We start from the raw sequence: 16,498 nt of genomic DNA, 5'->3' as shown, positions 1-16,498 counted from the left end.
AAAAAGTAGTTTACACAGAGGTATTTCCACTGTATCTTTAACAGCTGAAACAGATGAAGACAATTCATTTTGATAATCTGTAATCTGCTTATCCTCCTCACAAGCACCTTTAATTTCATTGTCATCCAATGGCAGAGAGGCTGTGAGTTCATAAAAGTCTACTTTTTAATCTCCATTTCTTCAACAAGTAGTCTGAGTCACAGAATCTTTTATGGCAAAAAAGGTTATGTTGGACACAGGCCACTTTTATACTATATAGAATGTGTGTGTGTATGTGTGTGTTAACATATTTTTCAAATATAGTTTTATATATACAATATACATAGAATTAGTGCTATGTATTATATATTTATTTTTAGAAAAAAAGGTAGAACATACCAATCTCTCAAATCTTTATAATAATTTATTGCTTTAAATATCCTACTGTACAATTAGTAAGTTTCAGATTCTGTGCAAGACTGCCAGCAGACCATTACAGCACAAGCCACAAATCTGCTAAAGATGTATTATGAAACACACAAAAGTTTTGTTGTGATGGAGAAAAATACATCCGAGAATCCCCAGAACAATATGTTGTTTTATTGACAGCAGACTATGATATGCTCTGTCAGAATCGTCTACACAGATCATACTTTGTTCAGATCAGCTTTCTTTTTGCTGTCTACTACATACGAATTATCTCACCCAATATTCAACCACAGTATGTGCTCCTGACTAGAAACCAAGGTTCTCCAACAAATGCACAAAAAAATTTCATGGCATAGTACTTCTCTTCTTCGAACAGAAGAAATACAAAGCACCAAAAACATTTTTATCTCAGCACAGGAACAAATTTGAAATCTAACAGTAAGACACAATTGGTGTATACTGCACATAACAGATGTGACTTCAAGAGTAGACTGGAAGTGTAGTTAAGATGACCAGAAAGAAAGATTTGACAAAAGAACTGATCTGCAGCAGATTAAAATTTATCCTTGTGCTTTAACAAGTCACCGAGATCATAGCAAACATATACTATGACTACAATCCAAACAGGAGAGAGGCCTTTTTTAAACTGTTACTTCCTCAACCCAACTGTCTGAGAACAATGTGACTTTTAGACAGACACTGTAAATGGATTATATGCTTCAAACCACTATATTATTGTAATTATTAAGAACAATTATTTTAACAAGCAACTGGACTCAGTTTTCAATTTAGCAACCGTGACTCAACTGTTCCCAGCATGTGACTTTCCTCTCTTACTGTTGCTTGTTTCTGTTTTTGTGAGAACATAAAAATTATCACCATCACAACAGATTAGATTTAAGGAACAACAGGTTAAACAGAAATGTGATAGTCTGCAAGGGGGGGGGGGGTACATACTACAACCAAGTATTTTCCAGTTTTAAAAAGTGATCTTGGTAAACGTAGCTGTAGAAGCGCATTGCCATGAGTGGGGCTAAGAAACTGAAAATACTAACATTTTTAAAAAGTGTCTGCTTTCCTCCAACCTGAAGAATACATAAAGATTTAAGATTTTGAGTGCAAGGTTATCTCCAAAGTATAAAACAGATGTTTAAACAATACAGAAAAAACACCCTCTGTCTGAATTAGATTCTTTTGCTTCTTCAGCTTCAAAGGTGATTTTAACTTTTTGGTACAAGTGCAGGTGCTATTTCCTCCATGCTTCAGAACACCACTGCCACTGTTCATTCTATTCAAAATGGGAGTGACTGTACACAGTGCAAATAGTATGCCTATTTATATTTACAAGCTTCTCAAAAACAAAAACAAAAAATACATATTTGCCAGTTCTGTCCATATTGTACGAGAGTGGTTCCCTTGGAACTTTTTTATACCAGTGGTGATAAACCACTAATATGTTCTCCCCAATATCTTCTTATTACCAATACTAGAAGGAAAAATCTAGGTACAGACTTTGTGGAGGTACTTGCCTACAAATGGTTTCCAAATGGTTAGTTAAAGTCGATGCAATGCAATGCTGCTTAAACTATGACATAAGGAATTCTCCAATCTGTGATTGGAATGTACAACCCCACACAAAATAATTTTTTTCTTTGCAAACTTTTTTTTAATTACCTGGTCTTCCTTGGAGCAAGAACGTTTGCAAAATCCAGAGTACCACAGCAATTCACTGCTATGTAATATTCGTTCTTCCTCATGCTCAAATGCTATGAGGTGTAGCTGCTATTAAGTTTATAAAAATACTTAATTGTCCGTATTCCTGCAAAGCCAAGACCGGCAGAGTACAAGTGGAGTCATCTGGTAAAGCAATGGACTTGAGTTGTTTATAAGCAGCATGACCAAGAAGATTTTTTTAGAGATGTCAGCTCCTTGTCTAATCTTCTGTCAGCTTCCCATGAGCATCATAGCTAGTATAGTCTGTTGGGTGTAGCAATGCTTTCAGGTGTCTGCTGCGCCAACTTCTTTGGAACAAAAATAATGCACAACTATTGCATTGGGATAGCGGGCAAAGGCACTATATGAAAAGAGAAAGTAAATCAGATTAAATATGTTACCTTAATTATTTCTACAAAGAAACACTTGATATGGCTATCGTTCGAAGTGTACAAAGGTCAATTCTTTTCTGCAGTTATACTCTCAACCAATGAAGCACTTCATGTTGTGTTTCCTATGTCTTTGTGTCTTCAGGTGGTTGTACATCCATATGTGTTTCTAGTAAGGGGGATTAGCTAGTATTCGAGGCAGCTGAATTTAAAAAAAATCCAAAGTCACAAAGTCACATGGCTCAGAAAATAATACAGATGCTGTCAAATTTACAAAGTTATGCCAAATTCAACTGTGACAAAACCAGAATTATTAGGAGATTGCAAAACAGCTAGGAATCCATATTGTCAGAGACTATTCTTCTACATCTTCCAGAGAACAACTGGGTTTCTACAAGATGAGAATGAAGAAAAGAGGTGTGATTTCTAGGTCAACATATGTACTGTATTATTAGATTATTATTTTTTTTAAAAAAGGTAAAAGAATCCATAGAAAGATGCAGAAAGAGAATGTTGGCTGGGATGAATAAGCTTACAGAATATTTGTTCAACAAAATTGTATGAAATATTATGGGACGCTCCTTGTTTTGAAAATAAAAGTATTAGAAGTGATATAGTTGTGTGTCTTCAACTCATTTCTGACTTATGGCAATTCTCAAATCGCGTGATTTGCTTTACAAGATATGTTCACCGGGGTTTGCAATTGACTTCCTCTGAGGCTAAGAGAGTGTGACTTGGAGCTGAGGATGTTTAGCCTGGAGAAGAAAAGGTTAAGGGGTGATATGACAGCCCTGTTTAAATACATATTGAGGAGGGAGCGAGCTTGTTTTCTACTGCTGCAGAGATTGCTGCAGAGACTAGGACCCGGAGCAAGATGCAAGCTACAGGAAAAGAGATTCAACCTCAACATTAAGAGGAACCTCCTGACAGTAAAGGCTGTTCGACAGTGGAACAAACTCCCTCGGAGTGTAGTGGAGTCTCCTTCCTTAGAGGTCTTTAAACAGAGGCTGGATGGCCATCTGTCAGGGATGCTTTGATTTAGATTTCCTGCATGGAGGAATGAGGTTGGACTGGATGGCCCTTGCGGTCTCTTCCAACTCTATGATTCTATGATTCTAGGTCACCCAATAGGTTTCCATAGCTAAGTGGGAATTCGAATCCTGGTCTTTAGAGTTGATGTCCAATGCTCAAACGACTACACTTCACTGGCTCTCAGAAGTGGCACAGTAGTCAGAACAAAACATGAGAATGAACACAGAATGGAAAAGTCAATAGTTTATATATCCTCACTGAGAAAGTGACCGGTACATTTTAAAACTGCAATCCCATGAACAGTCGCCCCTCCTAAAATCCTCAAAAATCCACGGAGGGGGCACTTCCTCTATTTTCAATGTGGCGCACCCCATTCAAGCCTATGTCACAAACACTATTGGGCTTGACTATGTGCGAACCTCCAGAATGGATCCCCCGTGAAAGCGGAGGGCCAACTGTATATTTAGTTGGATTCAATGGTACTGAGTTGCATAAAATAGCACTGTAAGTCTACAAATATTTCAAGCCAGGTTCTAACTAAGTAATGTGAGATTTCAGTCCCAATAGTTTAAGGTGAAATAATCTAATCCAAACGTATTTCAAAGTCAACCATTCAGCAGCTCATGTCAATTCCAGAGTAAATCAACTTAAAAAAAATTAAGTTGCTATATTAAAGTTAATCCAAATTTTGTCAAAGAGTTGACGCATCTTCATGACTGTAAGCTTCATGTAAGATCACCACAGAACAAAGCCTGGGAAAGTTGCTCTTATAAAATGTCAAAATGTGTAGTGCAAAAAGCAACATTTCTAGGCTCTGACAGAATTTGGGAAGATAAATCAGCACATATATTCCCAAATGCTCACTATATAATGTTAAATGTATTCTTTCAGGTCATTTTGACTACAGTCCTAAGCACCCTTGCTGAGGAATGAATCCTCTCCATAAATTCAGTGGATCTTATTTAAGTAACCAGACTTAGAAGTGCACTTGCAGAGAACTGTACACATTTTGAGAATATGTGAGGATTCAATGAAGCCCACAGTGGACCTTCTAACAAGTTTGAGTAGCAATTTCTACAGGCTTAAGACAACTTTACATACCTATTTCCAATCTTCTTTTTACACACACTGCAAAGCTTTTCCTCTGTGATTATACATTTCACTTGCTGGTGTAAAATTCGTTCCTCTTGTACCTATGCCAAAATAAGAATTGAATGAAAGCAATCCTATGTTTGACAAAACAGGGAAGCAGTATTTAGTTAATTTCCTTTTTTTGTTTGTTTTGGTATTACAATTTACCAACTTCTTTGTGTCATCTCTGGAAGTAAAATTCATTAAGAGATATCCTGATATCTTTTTCCATCTTGACAATGAATGACAAAAAGCCTAAGCAAAATTAGAAAAATAAACACATACTCTCAAGAATTCAGCATGGAGAAGGTTTTTAAGTACTTGATTGAATCGCTTCTTCTGGGCATTTTCTTCAAGGACTTTTTCTAAGAAAATTCTGATTTCACTTATTTGAGTATTTGCTGGAAGGAGGTTTATTGCCTAGAAACAAAACACAAAGGAAATAAATGTGATAGAAATATTATTTTAGTAAAGATTTTTCCAAAATATGGATAAAATATTTCATCCACATTAAGTTGCACTTCATTTTGCTTTACTGTCTATTATAGCCAAGAATGTCAAGGGATGCGTCTTGGCAAAGTTCTGTTTCCAAAGTAACCAATTATTTGTGCATTATCTGTGATAATACATATTCTCTGGATCAACTTAGTTTTCCTCCCCAAGATCTTTTCTCACTGCTGCTTGTGAAAGGAAAAAGGACATTTCATATGTAAAACTGGTTTCTTCAAGCAAGAGAGGATTTCTGCACTAGTTATCCATTCTAAACAAGAAAAGGAGGAAAATCCTTACTTTGGTAGTGTCCAACTTGCTATGGTGAAGTTCCAAAACTTGCAAGGCAGCCTGGAGATTGGCTTGAGGCTCTAGTAGTTCCATCTTGATTGGTCCCAAGCAATGAACACTAGGTGGTGAGAGATACATCCGGAGCAGAGACAAATATACCTGTGTGATAAAAACCAACCCATTGCACTTAAAAACCACTGCAAAATAGGTGGAATTAAATTATTTATTGTTATTATTATCATCATCATCATCATCATCATCATTCCCTAGTATATCTGGTCAACCTTTTCAAGCACAGGAAACTAAATCAGAAAGAAGTGTGCTTTGTGAGGCTTTCTTGGCAAACTGAATCCACCAACTATATTCTTTATGATGCAACGTTCAGAAATTATGAGAAATGTCCTAACAGAAAGAGCTGTCAAAAATGTAATCAGGGACTTATCTGATTTACACGTGGGGCCTATGTCAAAATACTGCTGAATGTGCTCCTTCCAGACTACTTCCTTCCATCATCAATTTTCCATCTCCCCTTTCCTCTCCAGTAAGCATCCTCATTGGACCATTTGGCGAGTTCTTCCCCTTCATTTCCCCCCCACCAAAATTATTGAGTATTATTATTAAGCTTTATTTATAAAGCACTATAAATTTACATTGCACTGTACAAACCATCAGTTAAAACAGAATAAAATAAAATAAAACAAACCTGCCTGTGGAATACATTCTACAAAAATAATTAAAACATAATAAAGTAATTTAATAATTTCAGTACTTTATAACTTTTAACATACTGAAATGTGTGTACATTCCAGATCTTGCAAGCCCATATCTTGTCAATATAAATACCTCTTGTTAATAATTTGACTGCTGCCAATAGATTCTGTTAATAGTACAAATTGTATACATGAAACTGGACAATTAAAGGCCAAACAAGACATGACTATTTGTTATACAACCACAGCATGCTTGCTTTTAAAATAATGAAGACTCAACATGAATAGGGAGATACTAAGATTCGACCATGTGGAATAAAGGGGGCCTTAACCATCCCTTCCCACAACTTCCCCAATTTGAATCACGTCTCAAACCTCAAACAGGTTTCAATGAAAAATTTCCTCCCATTGCAAATAGCAGGTGAATGAGAGCTTGTGTTGTTGTTTTTTAAGGAAGCACACCAGGGCTACCTATGTGAGAAAGGTGTGACAGAGCCAAGTGCATGAATTTAACCTTAGGAGAAATTTTAGTAAGGATATGGTATCAACTTCAAGATAATTGAAAATAAGCTACTCACATCTTTGTTGCCATCTTTGCTTCTATCATAGTGTTTGTGACAATAACTGAAAAACAACATAAACAGGAAATTCAGAGTGACCTTGTGGCCTATCATATTATCAACATTTCATAATTTGACTTCTCCGCTAAAAATTGTCAGTGACTACTAATAAACTTTCTTTTTTCCATAAAAAACTAAAAAAAAAAAAAACCCAACCCCAAAACTGATTATTACTATATAGCCAAAAAAAAAAAAAAAAAAGGAACATACTCTAGGACAGACTCTAGGATACACACTGAATATTTCAGAAATCACCTGTGTCCACCTGTCAGTCAATTATATAACTTTGCATAAAACATTTTCCAAAAGAGCACCTGCAAATCCAACTAATGTTATGGAGAGCAATGCAATATATCTACCACTCCATCCCTGACCTTGCCAGCTTGTGCTGGTCAAGATGTATAGGACCGCAGTAAAACCAGACCTCTCAGACCTGTAGATCTTTTAATTTAACCCCTTCCCCAATTGTGAAATATTGGTTCAAATATTTTAGTCTAAATACTCCAGTCCAGGCTAAATCTGGAAGAATGGAATTGTTTTAGATTCAACCAATTCCAACTTGGTTCTGACCACTCCCAGGAATGCCCTATTCTGAAGGCTTGTGCTTCCACCAGAGGTAGCTTTCACAGTGGAACTGGGCCATCAGATTAGGTAGACTCTCTCTCCTGCTAGCAGACTTTTACTCCACCAAACAGGAGTTGCCTTTATCTTGTTGTAACACTAAGTCAGTTCAAAAGGGAGATCTGGAATTAGGAATCCTCTGTCTGCTCCACTGGACTTTTAGAAACTGTCTACAAGGACCTCCTTGTTAATTACAATGAGATTAAAGTAGTATAACAGAAAATCAAAATATTAAAGCCTAATTTCACAACCAAAATAAAGCATAGGCTACATTGTTAACAAAGATAGTCTCATATAGTCTCTGACAATAAAAATATTATTGTTTGCAATTCTTGGGAAAGATGAAAGCTAGTTTTGCATCTACTGGCACTAAAACTGCTCTACTCCTCAAAGACTGGGTACCTGCTTGAGGTGCTATCTCTCACTTTCATCTGACAAAGGACAATGTACCTCTAAAGCCGTGGCAGCACCAGCTGAAGTGAAATGTACCGATTAAAGGTGAAAACAAACACCTGGTGATTATAAAGTTTATCACAGACCACATACACCTCCCGCTCCAGAAATCAATGACTGGGGGAAAAGGATGGGGGTAGGAGGAGTAGGTAAACAAAGACTAATGAGGCATCAGGTTGAGCAGGGACATACTTTTCAGCCATTTTGGTGTCCTTCAAGATGTGAACATATATAAAAAGTGCTTGTTCATGATTCCCCATCCGTCCCAACAGCAGAGCACGTTCTTCTAAGAGACCTGGAGGCAAAAGGATGAAATAATAGCCATTACTGTTCCCAGTGGGAACATAATTCAGGAAAAACCGGCTATGAGAATGTGTCATGAAAATGAGGAAGAAGGAAGAAACTCAGCAGTGGGTTTTAAGGAAGAATACCAATTGGTATGAATATAATTAGCTTTCATGACAGCGCCTGGAGAAAAGCAAATACCAGATTCTGCTTATTTCAAATCAGAGATAAGCAAGTCTTTTCCCTGTCAAAGGCCACATTCCATCTCACGTTCAACCAGAGGTAGGCAATCTTTTTCCATCAAAGGCCAGATTCCCACATTCTACTGAGAACAAGGTGGTGGTCCACTCTGAAATTAATGGTAAAAGGGACTAGACCCAAAAACAGCAGTGCCTACCCCCCCTCCTTCTCTCTCTTTGCCACCACCTTCTCTCTCTCCAGCCTACTCCATTTTTCCTTCCCCACACTTGGCCTTCCCACACAGCAGATTACTAAGGAAGGAAAAAATAGTTCTTCCACACTTCCATGGGGCCTTTGAAATTAGTCAGATGTTGCCCACCCATTTTATATGTTAGTAGCATTATACATTCCTATTCTCCAAGAGATAATCATTGCATTTTTTAGTCTCCTGTATTCTTCCCAAGAACAACAAGTTATTTCAAAAATTCTACCAGAGATAAATAAATCAATTATAATACAGTCAGCTCTTTGTATCCATGGGGTTTATGTCTTGGGCCCCCAACCCCCACAGATGGCAAACTCCATGGAACTTCAAGTCCCGTTGTCCTCAATAGCAGTGCAACATGTACAAAGCCATGTACACATGCCACTACAGATGCTCCAATCCGTGAATGGCAAGCCCACAGAAAGGAAGAGCCGACTATATGTTTTTTACAGAGGATTATTATGTATCTTAGGTTGCACAATGGGAATCACTTTACATCAAGTGCAGAAATATAAAATAAATCTCTTACCATCAAAGGGAAAGTCACTGATGAGCTGGTCAGCATTATAGCAAGTGGATGTTTCAAGAAAGAAAAGAAGTTTTTGCCGGTACTCTCCCAGTTCTCCCTCCTCCTCTCCAGCTGGCATCGGTGTTTTATCTTCAGAAAGAGAACAATTTTTTATATATTCATTTACTACTTCTGATATACTTTAGTGAGAGTCCCACTTATTGGATCACTTTTTGTTGGCTGGACATTAGTGACTTCATGCAAAATTCCTTTTCTTTCTAATAATGCTTCTCACACACATAGAATAAGAGACTAAGATTTCTCATCAAAAATTAGCTAACTACGATATGTAATTGCCCTTGAGATTCTTGCTTGCAGCTATTTGTTCTCCATAGTTTGTCTTGATTTCTCACATTTTGCACACTAAAGCTGATCATCCACCTGCCCAAGAATTGAGATTATTGGAAGGACCCTCCTCCATGACACATCAGTAGGGGAAATACATTGTGGAAGGACATGGGAGAGGGCCTTTTCTGCAGAGGCAACCTGGTTTTGGAATGCCCCCTCCCTGGAAGCCTAATTGGTGACAACAGTAGAATGATTTTGGTGCCAAGTTAAAACCTGGCATTTTATTAAAGCCTTCAGGCCAAACTGGTTTTATCCAGGCTATACATGCTTTATAGCTATATTATTCAAAATTGTTTTAACTGTTTTTAAATCGTCTGGTTTTAAATTGAAAACTATTTATTATACTTTAAATCTTTTAAACTATTGCAATTATTTATTTTTTTAAAGTTGATTTTATTATAAGCCACCCTGAGAGCTTCAACTAAAGGGCAGGATATAAACAAACAAATAAATAAATACCTAGAGGAAAAGAGCTGAGATATTCCTTCATTAAACCTTGGACTTTCTCACAGTAGAGCTGAATCAGGCAGTTGTGGAACTCTGAACCAGCCTCCTCCCAGATGTGGATTATATGTTCCTGTAAATACATGTACACCCCCAGTGAATGAAAGTTAATTGTAGAAGACTCTGCATCATTTCAAAGTGTAATGCCCAGCACTCAAAAAGATAACTATGTACTTCCAGGATACTACTATTTTACAGATTGATTGTTTTTACTTTACAGATATCATTCATTCATATTCACAAGTCAGACGCCTGACATTTGAGAAATACTGTTAACAACAATGCTATTAATTCAGCTACGAAGACTTCTTACCAAATAGGGAATTGCCAAGCTTTTAAAGTTCTCTATTAAGAAATTGAGAACCCTTTTCCGTGGGAGGGATTCCACCTCAGGAAGATCTTCTGTAAAGATCTGCCAGACAAAAGAGTGAATTCACAAAGTTGGGTTTTGCATATTCTACACAATTTTTTTGAAGTCAGTCATATGTTTCCATTCATAAGACCATTGATAACACAATTACTAGGACCACAGGAAACCACTTTATACTGACACAGACCATTGATTCATGTAGCTCAGACTTTTAAATGCTGCCCAGCAGCAGCTCTTTACTAGACCTACTTTGAGATGCTGAAGACTGCAACTCAGACCTTCTGCACGCAAAGCATGTGCTTGAACACTGAACTATGGCCCCTTCTTTGAAGTAACAATGACAGTTAATCCTTCTTCTCCATTCTCAAGTGGAAACCCGATATATAGACACAGAATGTTAAGAGACTTCTCCTTTATTTACCCCAGTTAAAAAAACCCTCTCTCTGCTACTCTGCAGCTATTTATTAGAGATAAAATGCATGACATGCACATATATTCAACATAACAACTGCTAACCTGGATATTTAAAGACAAGTAATAGAAATGAAATGTAACCCTCCCTCTAACCAGCAGATTTATGTTCTCTTTGAATCAAATAGGGATTTGTGTACCTTATATAATCTTATAGTTTTTATTTGGTTTCATTATTCTCTAACAATTCTTGCATACCAGCTTCCCACAGGATAAACAAGATGCAAATTGCAAGTGCTGTTGAACTTCTTCATTAATACAGATAATGCAATTCTGCATACTTATAACTTCATAAGCAACAACTCCTTTAGATAGATGACAATATGATTATAAGAAGCAACTTTTTTGGACATTAGTAAAAGCTGATTATGTAATGACCAATATGTGTAGTAGTTTCTACTACACATAGTGTCTCAACACATGGGAACAGTTGCAGTTCAGAGCAATGTAAAATGATTTCATTTGTTTGTTTATTAGTAATCCCACTTTTATCTCTGAACAGGACCCAAAATGGCTGCTCTGTGGGCTTGTAACCCTTGAAGCATCCATGAGCCTGTTTAACATACTTTTAGGAATCTGAATTGCCTGAACCAAATATTAGAATGATATACCTAACATTTGCTTTACATTCAGAATTTTCAGTGGGCAAATCCTAATTTTCTCTTTTTTTATTATCAAAAGTATCGAGTGTACTTACTTTTAATCCATCCTCAGGAAAGTCTCTGAGCACCCACACAGAATATGAAAATATTAAATTCAGGTTTTCGGTGCCTAGAATAAGAAACAAAACTGCATTGTAAAGGGTGTCCTCAATGAGAAAACAAATGAGAAATAACTTGACACGTTGTTTTAAAGAAGGTGAATTATTTATCTTACTTCATCTTTTGGGTTGACGTAACTGCTGTCCACTGGCTTTCACAATGTTGCTGTTTACCCATACAATTTCTTATTTTATGAAATGGATTAACCTTATTACTATTCCAATTGTAAGTATACCTTTATTAGGCCAACTGGCACAAAAATCATTATGCTAACTTTTAAAGCCCACTGGCTTCTTTATCAGGCAAAGATTTTTTAAAAATCATGCAGGGGAAGAAAAGTAATGTTGAAAAGAGTCCAAATCTCCTATCTTGCTTGCTTGACATGTTGTAAGGGGTCTATGTAGACAGAAAGTCTCTCTCCCCACATCCCCTAAAAAAGGTTGTGAAATAACTGGGGGGGGGATATAACAAGGTGAAAAAAAATCCTTTCTCCATTTGCAGCAAGGCAAGTCTCTCCCCCTGAGAACTGGATCTGTCTGTTCTGTATCAGGTCACACATTCCTATGTTAGCAAGGTTCAGTGATCTTCTCAGGAATATCCGGAGGATATTGTGGAATGGAGTTTACACAGCCCTGGAATGACCACTGAGAAGGCTTTCTTCCATGTTTTTACCAACTATGCCTGTCAGGGCTGGGGAGATGAGAAAACATCCTCCACCAACAATCTTAAAATTGAGGCCAACTTGTATAGAGAGATATGGTCTTTTAGACAGTCTGCATCCAAGCCATATAGGGCTTTAAAGGTCATACCCAGCACTTTGAATTCCACAGAGAAACAGACAAATAGCCACCGAGAAACAGACAAGCTGTTTCAATAGGGAAGGTTATATTTACCCCGTAACCAGCCCCAGTCAGCAGACTGGCTGCAGCATTTTAAAGCCACTGAAGTTTCAGAGTAGTTTCGAAAAGCAGCCCCACAGAATAAGTGATAGTAGCCCAACTATATAACATCTCAGACAAACAAAATACATACCAATGACTCTCACTTCTTGTCCCCTGCATGCTTATTTTAAAAAACCAGCACTGTCTGATGAAGACATCAGTAGGCTTTGAAAATTAATGACATGATTTTTGTATGTTCTGGTTGATTTAAAGATATTCACCACAATATATACTTTCATATCTGGATACTGTTACAAATTAAATCTTTTGAATTTTATTTGTTTCACTGAGCCCTTGTAAGTAAGAAATAAGATTTTAAAATGGAGGTTATTCTCAACTGCACTCACCCAAATGTTGTAAATACTGCACAGTCCTCTCATGGCCCTTCAAAGGCGAGTTAGCTTTTTTTGACTGATCCACTAGCACCTGCAATGCTTCAGCAAAAAGACAGTAACCTTTAGGTTAAGCAACAAATTTATGAAGCTTATTACTAATGAGTATCTATCAGATTTATTTTTCACCTCCCAACTCAACAGGGCTGCCAAGATGATGCACAACAAACAAAAACATTTCAAAACATTAAACAAATAACTAAAAATCAATTACAATTTTTCAGACTTCTCTTTCAAAATGTGCCATTGACAATGTAAAAAATGCATTTAGCACTATTACAACCCAGAGGTACTGAATTGCCCTCTACACACAGAGAGACTCTCCATCAGTAATCTAAGGGCCAAGACAGATGTACATCAAAAAGTGGTTCACAAAGTGAAGACACTTTGAGTACTGTTCTTAATTAACTGAGTACTATCTGTAGCATACTGCAATAACATGTGGACTTCTATATGTTGCTAGCCTGCAATTCCCATCAGCCTCAGCAAGCATAGCTAATGGTAAGGAATGATGGAAGCTGCAGTTCAACAACAACAGTCATATATTTTCTATCTTTAGCAAACTGAAAGATGCCACTCTAAAGTAAAAGTCTGTAGCTATATCAATCTTCATCTCTCACTTTGAAAGAACAATTTAAAATCTTGTCACCTGCTATTAATAAGTTATTTGCTGGTTGCCCCCCCCCCCCCAAATAATGGCTAGCCACCTTATCTCTCACAGTATCTACAACAGATAAGCCACTGCCTAACCCAGCAGTACAGATGATACAGGTATAACTGAGCTGAATAAGACCAAATAATAATAATAATAATAATAATAATAATAATAATAATAATAATAATAATATAACAACTTATACCCCCGCTCTTCAGCCAAAAGGCTATCAGAGCGGCTTACAAATTGTTAGACACTTCTAGGAGACATAAGGAAATTGTGTCCCAAAGAATGTATTAGATGCATTAAAAAAAATAGCCCTGCTGACAAAAATAATACAGTAAAAGAATATTTTGCATCTAAGGAAAAAGAATCTAAAATTTTCTTGGCAAGATGTCTCCCTACCCATCACTTTACCTTTTTCATGTAGACCTTTCTTCTCATATAGTATGATCAGCTCACTGTATTTGTGAGCTTTCTTCAGCACATGCTCACTTTCTTCAATGTGGCAGTGATTGTTTTCCAATCGTAACAGTGGTGCCACTAGTGCTACATTGGTCTGCCAATAAAGAGGAACTTTAATGAAGCAGGAATAGTTTACCATTACACACAAAGAGTAAACATTCTATAAATCAAGAACTGAACCATTTCATATGAAGTCTTCATAATATCTACTTAGTGAGGAGCCAGCAGACAGTGTATTTTTCATTCTCTTCTACTGATATCATGTGGGGAGGATTCAAATAATCAAGAATACTTTTCTCTTTTAATAGAAAATAGTCATTTTCTTTTATGCCCAGATTTAATCTGTAACTACCAGATAATCAATTCATTGCTGTATTGTTACAGTTATATCATTTATTACAAAGTATTACTAAATTGTGTTATTAAAAACAAGAGAGATTAAAGTAAGCAATTACTAACATTCAATATGAACAAATTCATATCCATCACATATATCATTTCCACGCTGAATATCTACATATGTCCCATAAACACCTTGGTACATCTTGGCTGTCATAAAAGTTTAAGAAAAGATATTTACCAAAGATTTGTAACCAGGTATTAGTTGGAAACCAATTAGGTTGAGGAGCAGTTGCTTCCACATGAACAGCAGAAAATGGCAACAGTGCATTACTGCTGCAGTCACTATTTTCCTAGCCATTCAGCACCAAGGGCTAGAAGAGTATGCCAGAATGCACAGATTCTCAGTGCTGTTTCCAGTATGAAATTCGCCATTTATGTGTGAACTAGAAGAAGATCAGGTGCCAGGAGTTGGGAAATCATGTCCAGAAACAACATGATGGTGCTATCAAATCAATTAAGGTTTGAAGAGTAAAGGTGCAGTGGGCCCTTCACATTTGCTGGGGTTAGGGGCACAGAACCCGTGAAGTGGAAAACGGCAAATAAATAAATAAAAACACTTTTTTAGCTGAGAGAATGCTCTAGGAATCTTTAGGACCTCTAACGTAACTCTATGGACAACATTTATGGGAAGCTGGCCATAAAATCACACTGGATTACTAGAGAAGTGTTTTCTCTCGGAATCACTAGGTCCCCCAGCACAACTCTATGACCAACTTACAGCGGAGTTGCACTAAAGTAGCTAAAGATTCATAGAGAGAAGTGAATAATCAAATCTGTGAATAATCAAATCCACAAAGTCAAAGCTGCAAATGTATTATTTTTACTTAGGGCGAAGACAGAAATAATACAAAGAGATTTCTCAACTTGTGTGGCTACTGGGTAAATCAGACTTCAGAACAATGTATCAATTAGAGCTTAGAAAGATTTCTCTCTTCTCTCCCATTTTTGGTGTACAGCATTCCAAAATCCAGTGGCTATATTGGTTAAGGAATTCAGTGAGTTTTAGTCCAAAAAAGACCTGCTTTCAAATAAATGAATGCTCATACACCCACTTTTCCAGTTTCATCCCTAAAATGTTTCAGTTTGGCTACTGACACTTTTTTTAAAAAGCATAATATTCATGTGCTTGTTCACTAACCACCCAAATTAGATTTCTAAAATAAATCCTTTTTTAAAACAATGCACTGGCACAAAGGATTGGGAACAAGGCCCACTGCACACCACCCAGTGGGTGTGCATGCAGCCATAAATGTATGTGAGTGGTCCAGTCATCTCTGCGCAAACCCAACATCTGTTGAAAATCATATCATGAGAGATTTGCATTGACGAGAAAGTGCATCACTGGGCAGAAGCCAAGATAGCTGTTTCTAAAGCAGCTGATCCTAGCCATGGTCCTGAATTCTGACCACTGAAATTCTATATGCAGGCAGATAAGAAGCAGAGATCTGAAGATGGAGAAAACTCACATGGAGGTAGCATTTCAAGAGGGTAGTATCTATGATCTGCAGCAACTTCTTCTTGGATTTGATGGTGGGAGTTCCTTCCATGAGAGGAGAGGTACTGGACTGATGGTCTGAGTCATTCAGTTTCTTCACTAACTGACTTCTTTTCTGCAGAAAGTAAAGGTAAGAACCCAAAGGAATAAAGTTATGGCAAGGCACAGCCACACTTGTCAAGCACATGAGTTCAGAGCAACTCTATCTGCTATTAATCCTCACTTCTCTTGTCTCTCTAGTTTTTTGCATTTTAACCCTTACTTCTCCCTCCCTCTATTCTCCTTACCCATGGACTGGGAGCTCACTGAAAACAGTACAAAGTTTACTGTACACTGATGCACAACAGCAAAAAGAAACAAACAATTGAAAAAGCAAACTAGACAGTTAAGTCACAATAGGGGAATTTAATTTTCCTTTAACTTGGCAGGTATTTGTGTGGATGTGCTGATAGGCCCATGAAATCACAGTTTCCTCCTTCCAATGATTGCTTTCAAAACATTTGGCAAGGCAACAAGAGAGAAATTAAAGCACTGAAAAA

At 37.1% G+C, this 16,498-nt stretch overlaps 1 protein-coding gene across 2 annotated transcripts in view; it reads right to left on the bottom strand.

Moving 5' to 3' along the window:
• Positions 1-384: 384 nt before the first annotated feature.
• Positions 385-16,498, bottom strand: part of VPS39 (VPS39 subunit of HOPS complex) — a 38,665-nt gene continuing 22,551 nt past the window's right edge. For both annotated transcript variants that reach the window (XM_089521888.1, XM_089521889.1), the window contains 13 exons: positions 15,931-16,074; positions 14,015-14,156; positions 12,898-12,984; positions 11,546-11,619; positions 10,321-10,419; positions 9,963-10,080; positions 9,117-9,245; positions 8,050-8,152; positions 6,742-6,787; positions 5,463-5,612; positions 4,959-5,093; positions 4,644-4,735; positions 385-2,482 (listed from right to left, as the gene is read on the bottom strand). In XM_089521888.1, the coding sequence (XP_089378014.1) occupies positions 2,407-2,482; positions 4,644-4,735; positions 4,959-5,093; positions 5,463-5,612; positions 6,742-6,787; positions 8,050-8,152; positions 9,117-9,245; positions 9,963-10,080; positions 10,321-10,419; positions 11,546-11,619; positions 12,898-12,984; positions 14,015-14,156; positions 15,931-16,074 (1,395 nt within the window). In that variant the 3' untranslated portion in view covers positions 385-2,406. The remainder of the gene's footprint in view (positions 2,483-4,643; positions 4,736-4,958; positions 5,094-5,462; positions 5,613-6,741; positions 6,788-8,049; positions 8,153-9,116; positions 9,246-9,962; positions 10,081-10,320; positions 10,420-11,545; positions 11,620-12,897; positions 12,985-14,014; positions 14,157-15,930; positions 16,075-16,498) is intronic.

The sequence above is a fragment of the Sceloporus occidentalis genome, unplaced genomic scaffold, assembly GCF_023333645.1.
Source record: "Sceloporus occidentalis isolate IW3139 unplaced genomic scaffold, rSceOcc1.0.p SCAF_4, whole genome shotgun sequence".
NCBI lineage: Eukaryota > Metazoa > Chordata > Lepidosauria > Squamata > Phrynosomatidae > Sceloporus > Sceloporus occidentalis.
Note: the sequence above shows the minus strand (reverse complement) of the source record. Positions and strands in the feature narration are given on the sequence as shown.